The sequence below is a fragment of the Rhinolophus ferrumequinum genome, chromosome 19 (genome assembly GCF_004115265.2).
Source record: "Rhinolophus ferrumequinum isolate MPI-CBG mRhiFer1 chromosome 19, mRhiFer1_v1.p, whole genome shotgun sequence".
Taxonomy (NCBI): domain Eukaryota; kingdom Metazoa; phylum Chordata; class Mammalia; order Chiroptera; family Rhinolophidae; genus Rhinolophus; species Rhinolophus ferrumequinum.
Genome location: NC_046302.1, coordinates 47,409,900 through 47,432,865, shown reverse-complemented (window position 1 = coordinate 47,432,865; position 22,966 = coordinate 47,409,900). Strand labels below are relative to the sequence as shown.

Below are 22,966 nucleotides of genomic sequence, written 5' to 3'. Positions count from 1 at the left end.
ACTAATTCATATTATTGGTGACTTTATAGATTATAACTACTGTGAATAATGGGAAAAATTTGCATATTATATTGGTTTTTGGATGTCAAACCAACCTTGCATTTCTGGGTTAAATCTCACTGGGTCATGGTGTATAATCCTTTCTATATGTAGCTAGACCTAGTTTGCTAGTATTTTGTTGATGAGTTTTGTATCCATACCCATGACAGAAATTGGTCTGTAGTTTTGCTGTGCTGTTTTTGTCTGGTTTTGGGGAGATTTGTATGGGATTGATGTTAATTCTTTAAATGTTTGGTAGAACACAGCAGTAAAGCAATTTGGGCCTGAGATTTCCTTTGTGGGGTGTTTTCAAATTACTCATTCAATTTTTTTTTTGTCGTTGTCATTGACAGTTGCCTTTTTTTTTTTTTTTTTTTTTAATTGGGGAAGGGGAACAGGACTTTATTGGGGAACAGTGTGTACTTCCAGGACTTTTTTCAAGTCAAGTTGTTGTCCTTTCAATGTTAACTGTGGAGGTGCCGTTCAGCTTCAAGTTGTTGTCCTTTCATCTTAGTTGTGGAGGGCGCAGCTCAGCTCCAGGTCCAGTTGCCGTTGCTAGTTGCAGGGGGCGCAGCCCACCATCCCTTGCGGGAATCGAGGAATTGAACTTGCCAGTTCAATGGTTGAGAGCCCACACTCCAACCAACTGAGCCATCCAGGAGCTCAGCGGCAGCTCAGCTCAAGGTGCTGTGTTCAATCTTAGTTGCAGGGGCGGAACCCACCATCCCTTGTGGGAGTCGAGGAATTGAACTGGCAACCTTGTGGTTGAGAGCCCACTGGCCCATGTGGGAATCGAACCGGCAGCCTTCGGAGTTAGAAGCATGGAGCTCTAACCGCCTGAGCCACCGGGCCGGCCCGACAGTTGCCTTTTAAACTTGCTTTTAGGTAGAAGCACAGGTGATAAGATTATCTCCTAAGGCCAGTAAAACTCAATAAGAAAATACATGTTCTCAAGGAAGACATGCCCAATGTTTGGAAGATTCAGATGAGCAGCTACCAACATTATCCAGGGCAAAATTATCCTGCTGTCTAGCTTTACCGTAGACAAACATTTCATCACCTCTCATATCTTTCACGACCTTAGAACAGGAAATTTCATCTTGTTCTACATAAGATTTATATACAAACTTCTTAACTGACATTTGTATCAAAGTCCTATAAAGTTTGTACATTTCTAGATTATATATAGACATACATAGTTACCTATCTATCTTAAATCTACCTACAAAAATAATAGCGGTCTCAGCATCTGTCAGGAAGGTGGTGTGTAGTGGAATAAACACCAGACTAGAAATCTGGAGAGAAGTCTCAATGCCAGGTCTAACTTAAACAAGACACCTCAATCTGTTTTTTCAGCTGATAAAACTAGGTTAAGCCTGATGATCACCAAGAGTCTTTTTCTGGTTCTAAAAATATGATGACTTATTCTATAATAACGTCATTCCCACTGTTCTTAGAGTGGTCAAAATGAAAATACTTTTGTTATATAGAAACAAACATATACACATCCATACCTCACTCTTACAGAACGAATCAGCCAATTCACAAAATCTTAAAAGAGAAAGGAGGAAGTCTGTGGTTAACAAATATATTACAACATCTCAGAGTCCTGAGCTTGCCACGAAATACCTGTTACTAATTTTCTCTCTCTATATACACATATTTGCTTTTTCACAATATCCCACTTTATATAAATACTGTGGCATATGAGGCATCAAGTAATTACGATAACTTTGAAAACCAAGGAGGTCACTTTTCAGAAATTCTGAGCCCATCAGAGGAGCTGAATGGTATTTCATCAGTTGTCTCGACTGGCACGTTACTTCTACCAAATTGACATAAATAATGCTCAGTATGATGCCTTGAAATAAATCCATCTGCAGTCTGGCTGCAATGACAACTTTCTGATGGTCTGACATTACTTGAACTGTCAAGATGTGAGTGGTAAACACCAAGGAATGAGTCTTGAGATGAGTGATAATGTCCAGCTCCTGCTGAGGTAGGTGTGGAGCTCTGGTAAGGGCCATTGCACATAATACAAGTCTGGAAGCAAGTCTTCCTTCCTAAACCTCGATGAATGTCTAGTTTAGCAATGAGAGGTTTCCCAACATTCACTTCCTGCTTTTCCTCTATGGTATCTTCCAATCCTGAGTACTGATACGATAAACATACTGTGAAGATTAGATGTTCCTGAAAAGGAAAAGGTTTGTTATTTTTATCAACAGTGAAAGTGTATCAATCTTAAAATATCACACAAATACAGGAAAAACCAAACAACAATGAAAATCCACCTCATTCCCCTTTCCCAGGTTCCAAAACCTCAAGGCACCCTTTACACCTTCCCTACACTAAGAAAGGCTGGCTAGAATCATTTTCCTTTTCCCTCATTCAATACTTTGAATTAGTATAATTCTAATTCTTACTACAAAAGTAGTCAAAATCACAGAGATCTTGTATTGTATTCCTGATGAACAGTGAAAAGGTATTTTCCAAATAGTGGGGCTTGGAAAACTTATGTTTCTCTATTATTGGAGATGGGGAATGATCCTTTATTGAAACAAGCATCTGGCTTTACACCTAGGTCAACATATTAGCTATTTTTAAAATATTATGAAATAATAACCCACAATCATAGGCGGAGAAGTATAACTGACTCAGAGAATGGACTGACATTCAAAGATGAAAGAAGACTGTAAGTAGATGAGCTGTGAACAGGATGACAACAGGCTTCTGTCCTTGTGTAATTGTCAATCGAGCCCATTTTATTCCCCAAGTTTTGGCTAATACATATTCTATGGTCATGCAGCTATACATAAATTGAAAACTCAGATTTGGCAAGGATATGCTTTTATTAGAAAGCTCAACCATATAGAGGTAGCTTCTAATTTGTAAGTCAACGAGAAATGAAAAAAGATCAAAATAACTTGCTATTTGTTTTGTAGAAAGTCACAGAACTGGGAAATGATTATTTGAAAATGCTTAGATATTTAAAAGCAGACTATGTTCTAAGTCTCTAACTTTTCACCAACGTGGAAGGTAATTACAAATACTTGCACGCAAACACCCTCCGGCCATCATCAGAAACAGAATGTAATATGAAGAGGGTCACTGCTAAGACTCACTGCAGATCAGTTATCTCTACTTCAATTTCATACCCAATGAAGCAGCACATCCTTGGACTAACGCAAGGTACACGTGCCAAAATAAGTTTTCGCTTTCATAAAGTTTTCCATTAGTAGTCATAAACAGGAAAAGTAATAACCTTTAATTTTTGCAGCGAACTGAGTCTAGTATAGAGGCAATGCTTGGGAAGATCTTTCGATACTAAATAGCTGCCAGTTTCTTCAGGCGTCCCTTTGTTTGCATCTTTTGGATCAATATCTAGGTCCTGTGAAAATCATTAAATGTTATTAATAAAATCAATGAAAGTCACAATGTTGATGACAATAAAACATCTTAACAGGTCTTGCTCTCTCATGAATTCTGGCCTGAGTAGGTCATCTTTTATCCAGGACTAAAGAAACAATGAAAACGACATTCTAGACTAACAATAGGCATTTTAAATTCTGCTAGACTAACAATAGGCATTTTAAATTCTGCATTGATACATTTAAAAATAGTTACTGCGTTGAAATAGTTACTTTCAAACTATTCCTAGAAACACTTCTAAACCTATTCAAGATTCAGGTTGGAGTCTCATTAGTGTTTGACTCCTGGAATCTCTTTATTCATCACTTTGGGGAAAGTGCAGGCGCATTTATATAATTCGTATATTTAAGAAGAATCAATGGACATGCCAAAGGCAGCCCTTCCTTTTCCTTCTTCTAGAGCCAACCCCTGGCCAAGGGCAGAAGATATGTTCTGCTCCTCCAGAGAGAAGCCCTCTGGCTCTGCCCTGCCCAACGTCCAGAGAAGTCTATTCTGGTCCAGAGCTGCCAAGACTGGTGGATAGACCTGTCTAATTATGGGGTTCAGTGCTGGACCATTTGCTCTTACACTAAGCAATGTCCTCCATAAAGCCTTTCAGCAAAGGTGATGTTTCGTATTTGTTTGTCTTACCTTGCTTACTTCTCAATTTCCTACACCTGTGTAGGAAACAGGAGTGTGTTTATTGGCTTCTTTAGACCAACATTAAGTAAATACCGTATCTAAATGCTTGGAAAGAACAGAAAAGACTTCTATTCTTCCAATATACTACTGTAACTTGACAAAAAAGGCTTCTACTATTGTAATAACTCATATTGGAAACAAGAGTTTTTAAATGGAAATTATTCTTGACATATGTATAGGATTCTATTCCTTCACATACAGTGTCTGATTTAGGGTACGAGAAATTAAAGGCTTCTTTCCTGGGTGAACTTTAGACATTTCTAAATTTGACAAATTTAAGGTACGTTTGCAATTAGTTTTTAAATATTTCGTTACTAAAATACAAATAAGTGTTTATATATGTTACCATGTTTCCCCGAAAATAAGACCTAGCTGGACCATCAGCTCTATTGCGTCTTTTGGAGCAAAAATTGATATAAGACCCGGTCTTCTTTTAATATAATATAAGACCGGGTCTTATATATTATAATATGATATAATACAGTACAATATAATTTAATACTGGATATACTATACTATACTATAATACCGGGACCTTATATTAACTTTTGCTCCAAAAGATGCATTAGAGCTGATGGTGATGGTCTCACTAGGTCTTATTTTCGGGGAAACGCGGTATATATACATATACAGATTTCTTTTATGTTTGCCATCAACTTTAACTTTTCCAAAATTTAGTCTTTAATAAGCGAGAATAGAACATTACATTTTAAATAAAAGAAAAAAGGAGAGACTTACAAGTGGAAAGTCGGTTACATAGGCATCACACATTATTATATCGGGTGGTTTGTGGACTATACTTGTATAGATTATCATAACGTTGGAAAACTCCGCTGCAAAGCCTAGTTGAATCTGAACACCACACTGAAACTTAAGACACATACTTTCTGGAAGTTCTGAAAAAGAACAGGAAGAACTTATAAATAATTATTTAAAGAATGCTTGGTAAGTTTTCTGATGACAAGGAACAAGCAAATACTTCTCATAGGACAAATACACAGAGCTTTTTCTTTTGCTTAAAAATGTTATAGAACTAACATTGTTTAAAGACACACACACACACATACTCTCTCTCTCTCTCTCCCTCAAAAAAACAAAAAGGGGGAAAAAAGCCCAATATTCAGCCGGTCAAGCAAATAAAAATCTTTCATTTACTGTTTTCTTATGGTTCTTGTTGCTACACATATATAATTTTTACAGTGGTAATCGAAAGTATACATACAATTGCAGATATATTTTTCCTGTTGCCGCAATCTTCATGAAAATAGTTTTTAATAATGCAAGTCACTCAATGGTTACCTTTAACAATTCTGCTATTGTTGAATGTAGTATTTCTGGGTTTTGTTCTGTTTTTATATCGTAGTCAATATTTCTTATATATACTTAATGCTTTAGGATGGTTGGATATAGCTATTTGATGATTCCTCACAATTGTGACAGTTCTCCATTTATATAGAATATACTAATTATCTATTTACCAAATTTGTTACAAATACTTTCTATCTGATCTTTCAGTTTTATTTTATGAAAGGTTCTGTTTACAGTTGATCTTTACCACTGAGATTCTGTTACTGTTGTTTAGAGCTTTTTTAAAGGAAAAGAATCAATTTCAATTACTTATCCAATTATCTGGAATGCCAAGAGACTACATTCATGGCATTTTACATTTTAACGTGCTTTAATATGGTAATTTACCAAAAATATATCCTTTCATATATTATGAAAAGAAAGATACTATATAGGAGTTCAACAAATACAATTATTTTCCGTTATCCATAATAAGGGAGTCACAGCATAGACATTTGGGACTCATAGAAAATCCAAAATCTTTATTTCAGTCAATAATTTAAACTTACTTTTTCACTAAATTACATAGAATTACCAAAGGTAATTAAATTACAGGTATGAATTTCACCTCCTCTTTATCACCAACCCACTGATCCAAGCATCAAAGACGGAATGCTCAGTACATTTATGAGCATACAAGGTACAGTATTTGCTGACCACCATTCTCTTTACAAATGTGTGATCTCATTCAGTATCAACAATCCTATCAAGTAAGTACTATTTATTCTCCCCCTTTTATAGATAATATGTTTATCAAGTGGAAGATACGGGATCAGAAGCCAAGCCTGTCTGATTTTTGAAATAGAACATTTCCACAGCTCACAATAGAGGAGAATCTAAGGAACTCTACCTTAGATAAATTGAAAATTATTTTTAAAATGATCACATTTTAATTTTACCAGTGTTGAAAATAATGAGTGAAATAATTTAACATTCCCAACATCAAATAAATCAGTGTAATATCTATAACCGAAACCTTTGTTTCGTCTTGGGTTTGCCCACTAGGCTAAACTATTTCTACTGCAAAATTGGGAGGAGAGCTACAGTCAAACTTCATGGTTTAATACGAGCAGATCATAGAAGACCTCCCAGAAGGTATTTTACGGTACCGTGCGCCTTGGCCCACTGGAGGTTCCGCACCAGAGATTCTGCTGAATAACTCGTTCCTTGGATTGGATCGGTAAGTGCTCTCTTTTCAGATAAACTACTTCGAATCTCTAGAGCCTGTTTGCCTTTGGTAAGATGACATTTACCCATATCTAAAAGGTAAGAAGTAAATATTTTTAAGACCACAATCCTTTCATTATGTTTTAAATATTTAGGCCAAGAACTCTCCACCAAATCAGGTTAGATCTCAATGTCACTTATTCACGCAACAAAAATTTCCTAAGCATCTACTATGTGCCAGTCATGATTCAACGTGGTAAGGATCTGGCAGTGAGCAAACAGATAAAAATACTGAATCCATAGCAGCTCAATATGCAAAACTGATAAAAGCAGAAGTTCTCTGGTTAGAAGAGATCCAAAGCCCCAGCTGTTTATGTTCAGTGGGGAAGTGGTGAAGTCAAGTGACCCAGTGAGAAGATCTACACTGGTAAAACCATGAAAATAAACAAATGTGATTCAACTGTTAGTGAAACACTCAGGTACCTTATATTCAAACTGCCATCTTTATGATGTCTATGAAATTCCATTTTCTAGCGAGCTAGTTTGCAACAAAATTTCCTTCTTTTTGATATGGCTTATAAAATGGCATTTCAAAAAATATATGTCAATCTACTGATGTGACATGCACGTGTTCAGTACCTGACACGAGCACAGCATGATTCCAGGAGGGAAGGGAAGGGAACAGGAGGACATGGAAGACGTGATGTAGACCTCTAGGCTCATGTCCTTAAAGCCAAACTTTAAAACCACTAAGTTCAGCAGCCACTATGGAAAACAGCACGGAGGTTCCTCAAAAAATTAAAGCTAGAACTACCTTATGACCAACAATTCCTCTTCTGAGTATTTATCCAAAAAAATCCAAAACACTAATTTGAAATGATATATGCACCCCTATGTTCACTGCAGCGTTTACAGTAGCCAAGATATGGGAGCCACCTAAGTGTCCCTCAACAGACACTTGGATAAACAATTATCTTGTATGTGTGGTTCATATACACAATGGAATATTACTGTCACAAAAAAGAATGGAATCTTACCATTTGTGGATGGACCTAGAGGGTATTATGCTAAGTGAAACAGTCAGACAGAGAAAGACAAATACCATCTGTACTCACTTATATGTGGAATCTAAAGAAGAAAATAAATGAACAAACAAAAAAGAAACAGACTCATAGATACAGAGGACAAACTGATGGTTGCCAGGTGGGAGGAGGGCTGGAGGGCTGGGTGAAAAAGGTGAAGGGATTAAGAAGTACAAATTGGTAGCTACAAAGTAGTCACGGGGATATAAAGTACAGTATAGGGAATATAACCAATAATATTGTAATAACTATGTATGGTGCCAGGCGGATACTGGACTTATCGGGGGAACATTTTGTGGGTTGTGTGGCTGTCTGACTAGTGTGCTGTGCACCTGAAAGTAATGCAAAATAATACTGGGTGTCAACTGCAAGACAAAATAAAATAAAATGAACTTTCACAGTACAATGGAAGAATGAAACAAGCAAACAAACAAACCTCACAAAACTTCCCAAGATAACTCCAGGTGCAGATTGACTGAAAATAAAGAAAGAAAAAGAAAAAAAAGAACCTAGGTTTTTCCCACCAGAGCCTCAAAATTTCTGTGAAGTGTCATCTGTCTGATCCTGAGAGAGAATGCGGCTAGAACAATTTTGGCAATTGTTGGGCAGCACCAAGCACCAGGCAAAGGAGCCCGGGAACGAGCTCTGAGGATTAAACTTCACTTATTTCATATCACGTCTGGAGTCAGCCTGGTGGTTCAAGTAATGCTGCACAGAGGGCATGCAGCAAAGTCAAGAGAGAAGGGACAAATTAAATAGGAGTGTTGCCGAACCTTATATAAAAAATAAATACTAATTCCAAACCTGCACTGTAACAATAGGAATAAAATAATTACCAAACAGAAAACTCCGAGGAGCTTTCTCTTTATTTTTTATCTTACCTTCTGCAACTTCATCCAGTAACACAGTAATTTTCTTATCTTCTAATAATCTATCTTTTAAAAATTTCATGAAGATTCCATTTGCCAATCCAGAATGCTGGATTTCAAAAGCTTCTGCTCCTTGACACCTTAAAAACAGCAAAAAGAAAAACTTTTGGAGAAGCAAACACTCGCCACTTGGGGTTTCCCTAAATACTGATGGGCCTTATTTGCTCTGGGCTTCTTGCATGACTTCCTAAATAAAGAGTTAATCTTTACGCAGGATTTAAATGCTTTGGTGCTTAGTAAAAAGAAGATGTCAAGACATGAAGTGCAAAAGACAATTATTTAAAATTTGCTATCAAGACTATCAAGGAAGCAAATTTATGCTTATATGTCTATGGATATTTCCAGGCTTCTAATCTATAATCAAAAACTTAACGAAGAATAAAGGAATCTTGAACATAAACATAAACTTTTCTTACGTGGCATATCCAAACACAATGTTGGCGGTGACTTTTAGTGCATCCAAGATTGGAATGGTATCATCATAATCATTTCTATTTAAAAGGTAGGAGGAGAACAGATACAAATATGAAAAGTTAAACAGCATTTTTCAAAGAGCATAATAATACAATTAAAAATACGATATAACACTATTCTATTACACATAAGTTAAAATTCTAGATTCCAAATTCCTTGATCAAATCGGCGGCATTTTTACCAAATACAATCCAGGGCACCTACACTGTGGAGACAGCAGAGTCCCGTCTTTTCTCTTGTTAGCTTTCAAACTGGAGTTACATTTGAACTCTGGCATTGGATTTTGGTTGGTAAACGCAGAGCAGGCAATGCATAGTAAATCTGAGAAGAATCATTATTAGTTCCCTTCCTTAGGAACACAGTGCAGACAAGTGGGATCTGATCTGATTCAGCTAATCTCTCTACATCAGCGAGACCGGGACTGACCAGAATGACCAGCGGCCCCGCCACTATGGGTGCTGTGCCCGTGAAATTCGGGAGGACTAACTGCAGTGATTATTAGGGACACCTAAAGTCATCTGAGGGGATGAATCTGTCATTGTATGAGTAAATAAGACCTGGGCCCTTTAGTTCTCTTGTTCTACAGCAAAAAGGAAAATAAGTAAATACGCATAGAGAGAAAGTTATTTTCCTTCTTAAGCAGCTTCAGCTTATAATCTAAAAATCACAAAAGTAAGTGGTCTCCTAGCATTCACGGGTTTGCCAACACTGATCTTTAACTAACCCCAATGAGCCTCATTGACTAAATATTAGATTGTTTACCTTTTCCTACACATATCCAACAAGAACACATTGAGTCCAGTTTCTTTTTCTTGCATTAATTTCAGTATATTCTGTACACACAGACAATTTTCAGACCTATATGGATTTGGAGCATCAACAGGGACCATGAAGCTGTTCCCAAAGTTTTCATAACCATGTCCTGCGTAATATAATAATCCTGAAAGGAAATAAAGGGGTAAACGTTAATTCTAAATTGCACTCTGAACACTCTTTAAAAACAAACAAACATGACTTATTTTCCTGAAGTTAATGAAAGCTTGTTTAAGAGATACCCAGTTATAAATACAGTCAATGTTAACTACATTTGCATTGAAAATTATTTTGACAACCGTCTTCATTCAAGTACTGCATTTTAAATCCACATTAAGATGCTGTCCTAAAGTGTACTTTAATTCATATAAGAAATACATTTATAACAAATGGTATAATATGGTATGCAATTTTATCTCATGATATCTATAAAAAGAAAAAGGCTAAGGACTTTTTCGCTAACTCATCTGTCTCGTCCACGAGTTCGGGGGCTACTTCCAAAGCAGGCACAGTCTTACATTTATCTGTGTATTCCTGGCACACAGCAGGAGCTTAGGAAGTACTTAATGGATGAACAAATAAACACACTTTGTATAGCAACTGCAGTGTCAAGGATAAGAAATTCCATAGGCATTTCCATACAATATCAATAAGGGTTATAATAATATAAATGTAGCTTTTTCTAAGCAGAGAAGGGAAATCTGATTTCAGGGTTATTTCTTTTTGTTATAAGATACAAATATCAGTGATTTTCTATCTAGAATCTCTTGAATTAATCATCTAAAATTTGGGTTCGTTTTAGGATTCAACAGATAAGCCATTATTTCTTTACTGAGAAATGATATTATAAAAACTGCACCAAACAGCTCCTAAGGCTTTCTTGAAAAGAAGTTTGTTTTAGCTGCAAACAAACAAACAAACCCAACAAAAATATCAGTATGGGCTTCCTTACGGAAATACTTGCGAAGACATCCCCCAAGCATGCAATCTCTAGAGCCCACTAATTTTGACCTCTTAGAATTCTGGATATAAGACTTCTTTATATGGTATTCTAAAGTTAATAGTAAAAAGGCATTTAGACAGGAAACAACAAAAATTCTACTTCTTTGTATTTCTAGCCCCAACTCCTAGTAGACAATGTGGCTTTGACCACCAAAACCAAATTTGGTTCATTTGGTCCCAGAGAGCAGGATCCAGGCCTTCGACTTTTCTGAAACTCCTATTAAATTGAGAAAAACGGTTCTTTTTCTATTTTTTGATTTTTTTTTTTAATTGGGGAAAGGGAACAGGACTTTATTGGGGAACAGTGTGTACTTCCAGGCCTGTTTTCCAAGTCAAGTTGTTCTTTCAATCTTAGTTGTGGAGGGTGCCATTCAGCTTCAAGTTGTTGTCCTTTCAGTCTTAGTTGTGGAGGGCGCAGCTCAGCTCCAGGTCCAGTTGCCGTTTTCTAGTTGCAGGGGGCACAGCCCACCATCCCTTGAGGGAGTTGAGGAATCGAACTGGCAACCTTGTGGTTGAGAGGATGCGCTCCAACCAACTGAGCCACCTGGGAGGCAGCTGAGGCAGCTGAGGCAGCTCAGCTCAAGGTGCCGTGTTCAATCTTAGTTGCAGGGGGCAGAGCCCACCATCCCTTTCGGAACTGAGGAATTGAACTGGCAACCCTGTGGTTGAAAGCCCACTGGCCCATGTGGGAATCGAACCGGCAGCCTTTGGAGTTAGGAGCATGGAGCTCTAACCGCCTGAGCCACCGGGCCGGCCCCAAAATGGTTCTTTAATAGGTAGAATTTCAGGTAAAAAAAAATGTCGAAACGGACACACCCATTTATTTGGTATGGGTTTATTTTATGTCTCATGCGTGCCCTGTATAGAATCACGTGGGCACTGAAGGAAATGAAAAAGAAAAGGAAGACAAAGTTCCTGCAACTCAGGCAGGCATACTCATGCTGTTAGTTAAACAACAAAGAAAGTCAGTGTATAGTTAAGTGCCATTAGGGCACTTAAGTACGTGATTAGGGCAACCCTGTATGAAGAGTAAAGTGCAAAGAAGAATATCAGTGTGAGGTGAAACAGTAATGGATGGTCTTGGGGGAATGGGTACAATTTGGAGAGAGAGAGAGAGAGAGAGTGCGCGCACAGGTATATTATATAGGCGGTGACCACAGAAGCAAACAAGGCTTGGACCTGGAATGACAGGGAACAGAAAGGAGACTAGCCTGGTAAGGAATTACATGATTGTTGTATTAATAAATGAAAGCAAGAGTGCACAGATAGGGAATGTTTTGAAAATCATGACAAAGGGAGTGGATTTAATTCACTAAGCAAGGAAGATCAAGTCAATGAAAAGACAACCTACAGAATGGGAGAAAATATTTGCAAATCACATTATCTATAAGGGCAATTTGTACCCAGAATATATAAAGAACTCTTATTTACAACAACAAAAAGACAAATACCCAAGTAAAAAATGGGCAAAGGATTTGAATAACCATTTCTCCAAACAGGATACGCAAATGTTCACAAGCTCACTGAAAGACGCCCAACATCACTATTCGTCAGGAAAGTGCAAAACAAAATGAGGTACCACTTTGCACGTACTAGGAGGGCTATAATTAAAAAGACAGACAGTAACAAGTATTGGCAAGGATGTAGAGAAATTGGAAACCTCACTTATTTCTGGTGAGAATATACAATAGTGCAGGTACTTTGGAAAGAGTTAGGCAGCTCCTCAAAAAGTTAGAATTATCATATGACCCAGCAATTCTACTTCAAGATATATACCCAAGAGAACTGAAAACACTGGCCCACACAAGAATGTGTGTACACGAATGTGCACAGCAGCATTACTCATAATATCCAAAAGGGGAAACAACCTCAACGTCCATCTGCTGAGGAATGGATAAACAAAATGCGGTCTATCCATATGATGGAAGATTATCCAGCCACAAAAATAATGCTGTAACATGGCTGAATCTTGAAAACATTATGCTCAGTGAAAGAAGCCAGACACAAAAGGCCACATACGGAATGATTCCATTTCTATGAAATGTTTCAAATAGGCAAACCCATAGAGACAGAAAGTACATTTGCTGTTTCTAGGGGCGTGGGGTACGGAGGAATGGGGAGTGACTGGTGATGGGTAAGAGGTGGGGAAAACGCTCTGGAATTAGGTGAGTGATGCACAACCTTGTGAATATATTAAACACCACTGAATTGTACACTTTAAAAGAGTAAAATGTATACTCCTCTATCAAGTATTCAAAATTTGACTCGATTCCCCATCAGTCTCTTTACTGCTTCTAGAGCAAGATACACTTATTTTTAACCTCCATGACCCTGCTCAAGTCACTCCATCTCCTTCCTGTTTATGCAAATCTCAACCAAGCCTCAGAGGTATCTCAAGTTCAGAACCCTCAGCAAATTATCACCTGGTTTCTAAGTTTCTACACACTTCACTCTTTCCCCTCTTTAAAATCCCACAGCAGCGCTCTTTGACACTTAATCACATGCTGGCTTATTGACATTTTACAGTTCAATGTATATTTAATTTCTCTGATGAAAAGGATCATAACAAAGACATTAATCCTATACATCGTATAGCATTTCCATAGTTTTCATAGTACCTTCGTTTCCATGATCTGATTTTAATCCATATAACAATCTTTAAACGAGGTCTACCCCTATTTTGTAGATGAGAAAATTAAATTTAAAAAGATTAAATGATTGGGTTAAAAATCATACAGCTGAAAGGTGTTTGGACTCCATACGTAGCACTTTTTCTCATCGTATCAAGGGACTTATTAATTTGAGAGTACAGATCACGCTCTTTATTTTCTGGATCTCCCTCGACACCTAGCATACCACTTATCTAGGCTATGGATATAACAGAACTCCATAAAAACCTTCTGGATGCATTAAATTAACAATGCAAACTGATCAGGACAGATGTAGATCCAGGGACCTTTCTGTAAAGGGTCTGATTTTCAGTAAAATGCTACCATTTCTACAAGTGGTATTACTTAGAGACAGCCAGGCAGACAGCTTGGGGTTTGCTCCCATTGTATCATTTCACACGTCTGGCTCTGGCAAGACTTGACTTGCAGACGAAGCAACTTCGAGGGAAGGTTTAGGCTCCACCATCCAGGGGAAGCTAAGTGGGTCCATTATTTCAACACCATTATGTCCAGCTCTGCAGTTGTGGAAATTCAGGCACTTACAACAAAACACCTTTACTCCGCCCAAAATGGTTTAGGAAAAGTATAAGCATTTTGTATCAAAGGCTACATCCAAATTATATTACAGGAGATTAAGCATTTTTACGTAAAAGGAATTAGACCAAATCACTGTATTTTAAAAAGTTCCATTTCTAGTACTGCTTATTAATTTAATTAACTATCCCATTATACAAGGATAGAAGGACAAAATAGGTTATCTTTATAAATGACGGCAAATTTAATGTGGTTAAAAACAGAATTCTGTAAACGTTAGACTTTCCCACTTGAGCTCCAGTGTACCTGGCACAACGCTCTGATGAGAACGTCCACCCCCGCCACCACTGCCAGCCTGTGCAGCTCTCTATGCCAGGCACTGTTCCAAGAAAGAGTTTTACTTACATACTACCTTATCCAGTCGTCATAGCACACACCTCAGCACAAAGCAGGGAATATTATCATTCCCCTTTTACAGATGTAGAAACGGAGCCACTGAGAGTTAATAGCTCATCCAACTTCATACAACTAGTAAGTGAGAGAATAAGAACTAACCACTGCTGTATTATATTGTCTCCGTATAATCTGCTGGCTTTCTCGTTAACTGTACTTTCAGAAAATATAAAACCTCAGTGTAGTGCTTTTTTATGGTTTCCCTACATTATTACTTAACTGCCCCTCCATTTTTTTCAAATGAAATCATAGGCTGAACTTTCATATATAAAAACACGTGCAAGCTGGGTTTCTCTAACTGATGCCTGAAATGAAATGCTACCTAGTCCTAATCCCCCACACAAAGATGAATGAAAACTTGAAATCAGGAAATTACGATAACAATAGCCACAGTATTTTGAGCATTTGTAGTGTGCCAGGCACAGAAATAGTTATTTTATCTATTTAAATAGTTATTTATTCTGTAACCACCTCATTAAGTCACTCTATCCATTTTATAAATCCTTTTTGGCTTAGAAAAGGTAAATGCCTCGGTCATAGTCACACCGCTAGTACCAGACTGAATGACTCCTGCAGAGTAAGGCTTCTGCCATATTCTGGCCAGGCTCCTCTAATCTTCTTCACAAAAGCACAGCTAAGGTGCAGCAAGTGATGAATGTAGAAAGGCATTGGGTGGGGTGGATATCAGTTATCAATAGAAGATAACTGGAAATCTTGATTCTTATTTACCTTCAAAGACAGGTCGTATAAGGCAGTTATTTCTGTTCTTAGATTGTTTTTCTTATGTTAATATATGTTTAGAAGTGACTCACTTATTTTCTGTTCTGTTGCAATTTTTGCTTCTTTCACAAAGCCGAGGGCAATACAACACAAAGGGCATCAAGCTGAGCGCCTGTGCTCTCCGTAGCTAATGTTGTTCGTGCTGACTCTGCCTCCACCTTCCCCACCCACAAAGTGCTCCTAGTGACGTGGGGCTGGCCGCTGGAGAGGACGGTACCCTCCAGGAGAAAGGCCCTATACCCTCAAGCCTCTACCACACTTACATCCAATGTGGATGTGTCTCATGTTTGGAATAGTCACAATACTTCAAAATATAATGCAGCCACCCTGTTAAGACACGAATCAGTAGGATTTAAAAACTTTCCAGCTTTCTTACGCTGACATTTTGCTCCAATGCGCCTCTATATTCCATACTCCAAGACGATGTTTTTACATTGAGACAAAGCTTCAGAATAAGCTGAACTCCTCTCACCACAGCTTGTAAATATTTCTGGTTCTCCACTTCACAGGGGCAATTACAGGTTTTGATTTACAAAGTCAAACAAAGGACTTAAAGCCAAGGTGACAATATCAATAAGAAATGAGAATAAATAATCAAGTACATAATTCTTCATATAATTCCGTCACTCTTAAAATGCCTCACCCATCCAAAAACCTAAATTGGTTAATATTTTTTCCTTTTATCTCATTTCAGTGAAGTGTTAGAAGCCTTTTCCTAGTTAAGCCATCTAGGCACTTTAAAAACAGAGATAAATTATATAAAAATAATCAAACAGCCACCTTATTCTGGATTAAAAATGTAAGCATTATCAAGGGGGCACGTTTGCATAGTGTATTCTATCATATTGTCATAAGAAAAATGGGTAGATTCACCCGGAGTCATCACGCCATATATAATACTCATAGGCAAGATTATGTTATTATAACGTCAGCGTAAGAGTTAAATCCAAAATTTGAGGTATTTACTTTACTGATTCATTTGTGCTATAACTGTAATCCTTATTATTTAAGAGAAAATTCATTTAAATAAGATTTTAAGATTCTCCCCATCCCATATACAGTGATGTGTTAAATCTTGAAAAAATTTTTTTCTTCCATTAAAAATTCTCCTTTGAGACCATTAGCAATTCCAGCAAGCTTGCCTCATTATATCAATCTAATTACCAATAAGGTTAATTTTAGAAATGATTGAAGTAAAATTGAAGATACAGAAGCCACTTGATGCTTGCTCTTTGTTCATCACTGGCACTCCTCACAATGGGCCCAGCAATGTCACCTTCCTGGCAGTTACATGTGACCGCACAATCTCATGGTAGGCACCACTCCTGTGGAACACGGCTCACAGGAACTCAACAGCTGGCTTTCCTACAGCTGTGGTTATACCAATTAAAAGAAATAAATCACCAAAGAAATTACTACTGACAGCACATTTGGTGTCTTCGGAAAATCTTTATCATATATGCAGTGTTAAAATATTTAAATGAAAGAATGAGAAAAACCATTAAAAATTTACTGTTACAATTTTTGTGGAGGTCCATTTAGCTATATACTTGTATGTATAAAACTTTAGTTTACAAATTTTGTTCATATGCCTCATTCATCAACATGTCTTTGTTAAATTCTAGTTTCCACTAAAGACCAGAAAATACCATGTGATAGTTAGAAAAAAGAAACAAATACAGAATGTACATTGGGTTACCTTTTATACTACCCCCCCTCACAGAGTAATATTTAAGATATACGAGTATACAATTTACCATCTAGTCATCAAATTTTACTGTGCTGTAGCTCTTGTCATCAATAAAAAACAAAATCACCTAAGACTGGTAAGAATTCTAATAAGAACAGTGTTGTTTTGACACAAGACATGCAAGTAAAGACATTAATGAATTATTCATATGGAATTACATTGAAGATCAAATATTTTTTACAATAATAAAACTCTTCAATTCAACAACGTTATTTACTGCACCTTTCTCTGATTTTTAACTCTTAACCTAACTTGTACAATGAAAATAGTGCCTAATTATAAAAACAGAGATTACAAATATCTTACCATATACTCCTTTGTCTAAAAGTAGTAAAAATTCATCCACAGCGTTCCTCATCTCATATTCGGTAAGATCCAACAGTGAAACAACTTTGAAATCCAGCTGCCTTAACAAGTTGGTCAATTCATACACGTCCACCAGAGGAGCTTTCAGCTTGGGGTGCTCCCAGTAATTCATATTTCCTATCAAAAGAGCAACCTTATCCTTTGCTGTTGAAAAAGGGGTGGGAAGAGGGATTGAAAGGAGAATACAAAGATTAAAATGAAAGCTATGGAAAGGGTATCATTATAATAAAAAAGTATGCTTTACAAATAAGATTTCATTATTATTTATCTTCAAATGTTCACTTTGTGCAGCAGACCTATACCGAGGACCACAGAGTCTAATAAACGAAACAACTGAAATTAAACTTATTGATACTTTCGAGAACCAGGAAAAGGATATTAGCTGTATATAAAGCATAATGGTAACTAATATTAAAGTATAGTTTTATTGAATTACAACAAAAGTGTAAAATATAATATTGAACCAGACTTTTAAACTTAAACAAGGAATGTTTGAAATTGGGTTCCCATCAAATTAAATTCTATTTTGCTGACAAGAAGGCTAAAAACAAAAATACCAAAAGAGAACAGGAAGAATTCATATCAGAGCAAGTGAGGGGAAATACCAAAGAGAAGAAAAAAATAGCAACTTAACAAGTACTGTATCTGTATTTTTTCAGGTGATGTACTGTCTTCTCTTAGCTTCGTCTTTTTTTTTTTCATATTTTATTAGCATTTATTTGATGCTGAATTTACCCTGGGCCATAAGTTTTTGTTTCTTTAGTTTCTTCTGGCAGATCTGTTTCTTCTGTGCAACCTCCTCTTCTGGTTTGGAACAATCTGCTCTCTCTCATCTCAGTGTGGCAGGGGGAGCTCATGCGTGGGTTAACCCGCCCGTGAGCTCTGTAAGTGCTGCAAAGCATCTTGGGAGCTTTGTTCACCTAGCTGTGTTCAGTGACCAGAGTTTATATCTAAGCCCTTAAGGTTAGCATCACTCTCTGCATTTTTAAGCATGTGCGGTAAAAATACTGCACTCTTTTTGGGCCACTGACCCTGCGTCCAGTCCCATTGTTTGGCCTGGGCACACCTCCCAACCCCACCACTGTAATGATGGAATGGCACACATTGCTTCTGTGACGTGACATCCTTTAGACACGTGGTGGCTTTTCGGATATGCCTCCCCTTGATGGCCTGGGCAGTTTCACGAGTGTTTTTCAAATGAACACATAGATTAGAACCTCTCAATTTACATGATTTTGTGGGGTTCTCTGGGTCAAGTGAATAGTGAACCATTTTTAGAGGTCGTCTCAGGCCGCTTATGGGAAGAGCTTCTCTTAGCTTCTTTAAAAAAATGTCCCATTTGGGTGAGATACAGCTACTTTGGGGATACGTGAAGACTTTTGTATGAATATCTTAAAGTTTATTTTCTGACTTAGTGCACTGAGACTTTTTTTTTTTTGATACTTTTTTCAAAGATATGTTCTTATACCAATTTTTTTTCTGTTTTTTGGAGGCAAAAAGATCCACACCTATGCCTAAAAAGTACCAGCTGGCTTCATCAGGTGTAGAGTTTGTCCAAAAACATCTGTGGGAGGCTGGACATAGCCTAGTGCTTAAGAGGTCTTCAAAATTGTACCTTTGCTAGTCTGAGGTGGGATTCAAAGTTCAAGATATGAGACCATGCCATGGCTACAGGAACGTGTTATAGTGTGTTTCTTGAGGATGCTATGGTATAAATCCATGAAGGAGACATAAGAGAGCAGTGGAAATGGTGTAACAAGAGCACCCAGCAGGACCAGTAACTGGCTGAAGAGACAGGCTGGGTAGGATTGCAGGCTACCTTATGTCACAGGCTAGGACTAGGTGACTGACCTTTGTCACAAAGTGTTGCTAAGTAGTTTACTTATAAATTATTATGAATACCACTCTTATGAAATTGTAGCAAGCACAAATAATCACATTGTTGACTTCATCTCTGCAATATTTAACAGAATTTCAGATGTTTCAAATCATTAAGTTGATTAAATTTCACCAAACATCTCTCTGGTGAAATTTTCTCTTTCCACAGAATACTTAAGTCTAGTGTTAAACAAGGTCCAGAGAAAAACTAGTACCAACTCAAAGAACGTGACTCTTTCAAAGTAGCAGAAAACCCACTTTCTGAAAAGCCTCAATATTTCCATGCCATGGTATCTTTATTCTATATCTACGTTTTCAGAGATCTCTTACAAATCACTCATTTGTATGAGTATACACCTTTCAGAAGAGAAAACAAATGATACCTAAGTCATATTTCTGTTTAATAGAAGTCACTTCAACTCCTATACAAGTGATACTCTCTTCTTTTACCCAAAAGAAAGGCCAAATATCAAGATTATATAAGGATTCAGACATAAAGCTTCTATTAAACTCTCTTTAGTTCTAAAACAATGAAAAATTTGAGAACACTAAGGATAGGTTTCAACAGGAGGCAGTATAAAACTTAACATCACTATATTTCCTTTTTTAAAAAAAATAGTTTCTTCTTATATAAATTAGGCATGCACTCTTACACCAAAGTACTCACTATATAGTAAGACTATTAGCTGGCAAATCCACAGAAAGAAAATTGTCAGTGCATTTTTCTGTGAGCCCACCAGCCTATCAAGAATTCAGACCCCACCTCACCATGAGGAAGGAGTTAGGTCAATCGACTTCTAAGTAAAGGGAAGTAAGAGAATGTGTTATCTCTGGCTTACACCATTATAGCCCAAATCATGAGGTGCCCGAAGTTATTTAGGTAGTAAAGTGCTTGCAAATCAAAGTAGGTTTTTGGTGGAACATGATGCTAATCTAATTCTAATACATATCCTAAACTAAGTTTTACTGTCAGAAAACAATTAAAAGGTACTTAATAGAAAAAAAGCCAGTTGTCAAACTAGCATCATAGGCTGTTTCTGTTACTACTAATTCTTTATTCACTGGTTTTGTTATCTGTTTGCAAAGAATATTTGGTATAGTTTATAGAATGCAAGTGTTCGACAATGTGCCTTAAAATATATATATCGATAATTGATACATACATTGTAGCCATAATTCTTCAAAATGTTTTCCCTAATGGTGATTTTTAATAGCTACTTTCTAAAATGTCTTAGAGCATTTTCTTGAGTGTAATGGTAATGGAGATGATGAGTAAATAAATCTTACCTTGCCCAATCTACTTGTAAAACAGTTCCTGAATGACAAGCGAAGTGCGGAGGGTTTAGAGCAGAGAAGCAGACTGCAATAGTCGAAATAAGATGACAAAGACTCACCGCAGGAAATTGGTTGTAGAAGGGGAAAGAAAACGGTCAGAGTTTAGAGAGATGATAAAGAAATAGTAAAATTTGAAGTTGAGGAGTAAGAGTGAGGAAACTTCAAAATAGCAACTAAATAATCAATTTATGATAGTTTTCAAATGATAAAATAAGTGGAAGAAATTTTCTGCAGAAAAACATTTACTGTAACAGCCACCCACAATTTCTTGAACACACACCATTTATTGGAAAAAGGAAACACGAATGCAAGTTGATAAAGCAACAGAATAAAACCACTTCAGAAAGATATTTTAACTACATGATCCTAAACATTTTCCAAAGTTCCAAGCAATGTATTTTTTAAAACATTGGTATAGTGTTATATCATGAATCCCACATCTAATATATATGGGCGTGTTACTCATCGCCTCTCATCTACGATGACTCAGCATTAACAAGCTCCTGGAAAAGGGCCTGGCACATATTTAGTGCCATGTAAGTACTTACTAAATAGAATCTTGAGCCATCTATCAAAAACTGAGTATTAGCATCAAATCTGACTGGTTGAATATCCAGTCCTTATTGGTCTCATGCAGAAAACCTTTTAATCTCTACTCGCATGTCCTACAAAAAAAAGTCCAAATTCCTTAGTCTGGCAAACAAAGCCATTCCTATTGGAGTCCATGCCCACCTTTCCAGCTGTGGTCAAAGACAGCCCCCAATGAACCATGGGAGCCTTGCCCTTGTGTAGTGCAGTCACCGTCACACCAGCCCCCAGGCCCTAACCCCAACTCTGGGCCGCCCTGCGATTCTCTTTGAACAACATAATGAGGCATGACACTTTGCTAGTTCTGAGTCTAAACCTTAAGAAGTGTGACAGCTTCCAGTTTGGGGATCCAGCCACCATGTAAAGAAATTTAGCTACATGGCGAGATCACGTGGGGAAGGAGAAAAGGGGAGACAAAGGGAAAGAATGTTCACAACAGGGAAACAGGTGAGCATACGTCCCTTTTTAAAGGGGCAGCCACTATTTAGCCATAACTGAAAGCTACCCCTTTTTAAAAGAACCCAGAAATCTGAATTTTTATGATATCTGACCAATGACAACTGATTATAATTGTTAAAAAAAAACCACTGTATGCTCGCCCTCCCCACCACCTACCCAAAAACTTAGCCAGTTTTATGCCCTTTTCTCGAAGGCATGTAGCAATCTCACGTTCGCTGCTCCTTGGTTTTAACTTCCACGTCTCTGCTGGTGACACTCCTAACTGTACCCGTGGTCCTGGCCTCGCCTGACAGTCCCACATATACAACCGCCTGCTGCACACTTCACCGAGATGTGACACAAACACCTCGCACTGGGTAGGCACCCGCTGACAGTCATCCATCCTCTGAAGCCTGCTTTTGAGTCTGTCTTCTTCTACTCAGTGGGCTGTATCCCTCTCCCCTGAGTGGTCCAAGCAAGAATCCTAACAGGCAAGTGATTCCTCTCTATCTTTTTATGCCCTATAGCAAGATGACAAAAACAGCTTACTGATTCCATCACCTAAAGATCTTCTGAATTTGTTCCTGTTTTCTGCATTCTCATGGTACTCGCCTATGCAGATTCTCACTATTTATCTAGATGACCGCAACAGTGTTTACATTTTTATCCTAACCAAAAACGTCTCTCTCCAGTTTGCTTTCTGCACCGATACAAGACTGGCCTTTCAGAGAGACAAATCTCCTTCACCCCTCCACCCAAGAGTTTCCTTGCGAGGGCCTGTATGGGAAATGGGCCTCCTGAAGATCTGGTTGCATCCTTCTCACTGAGTGGTATTTGTAGTTCTGCAAATCCAACACTGTCTCATTTCCCTGCCATGCTGTACCCAGCCTTTTAGGTTCTGTCTGGGAGGCCCTTCGCCTACTCATCCTTCACAATGCAGAGCGGTGCCTGCAGCCTCTCAGCTGCTTTTCTAACTAACCCCATCCCGGGACAGTGTTACTCACTTCTGTGTAACATACACATTTCTTTCTCTTTACATGTTTGTATGTTTGCATGTTGCCAGAACAAAGAAATCACTCCACAGAAGCGGACTGGGTCCCAGAGACTGAATTCATAATCTTTTTAAGTCTCTTGTTCTACAATTACCTTTACAAATATCCAAAACACACCATTTGGTCCCAATCTTATTTAAATAATTACAAAAGCTGTCAA

General features: G+C 37.6%; 1 protein-coding gene across 2 annotated transcripts in view; it reads right to left on the bottom strand.

Annotated features, from left to right (window-relative positions):
- Nucleotides 1–1,598: 1,598 nt before the first annotated feature.
- Nucleotides 1,599–22,966, bottom strand: part of MALT1 (MALT1 paracaspase) — a 50,432-nt gene continuing 29,064 nt past the window's right edge. The window contains exons 9-16 of one of the 2 annotated variants that reach the window (XM_033087441.1): nucleotides 17,456–17,659; nucleotides 9,911–10,088; nucleotides 9,091–9,165; nucleotides 8,627–8,754; nucleotides 6,606–6,755; nucleotides 4,888–5,045; nucleotides 3,302–3,427; nucleotides 1,599–2,229 (exon numbers count right to left, since the gene is read on the bottom strand). In XM_033087441.1, coding sequence (XP_032943332.1) covers nucleotides 1,789–2,229; nucleotides 3,302–3,427; nucleotides 4,888–5,045; nucleotides 6,606–6,755; nucleotides 8,627–8,754; nucleotides 9,091–9,165; nucleotides 9,911–10,088; nucleotides 17,456–17,659 — 1,460 coding nt within the window. In that variant the 3' untranslated portion in view covers nucleotides 1,599–1,788. The remainder of the gene's footprint in view (nucleotides 2,230–3,301; nucleotides 3,428–4,887; nucleotides 5,046–6,605; nucleotides 6,756–8,626; nucleotides 8,755–9,090; nucleotides 9,166–9,910; nucleotides 10,089–17,455; nucleotides 17,660–22,966) is intronic. The other variant, XM_033087440.1, reaches the window with a different exon arrangement.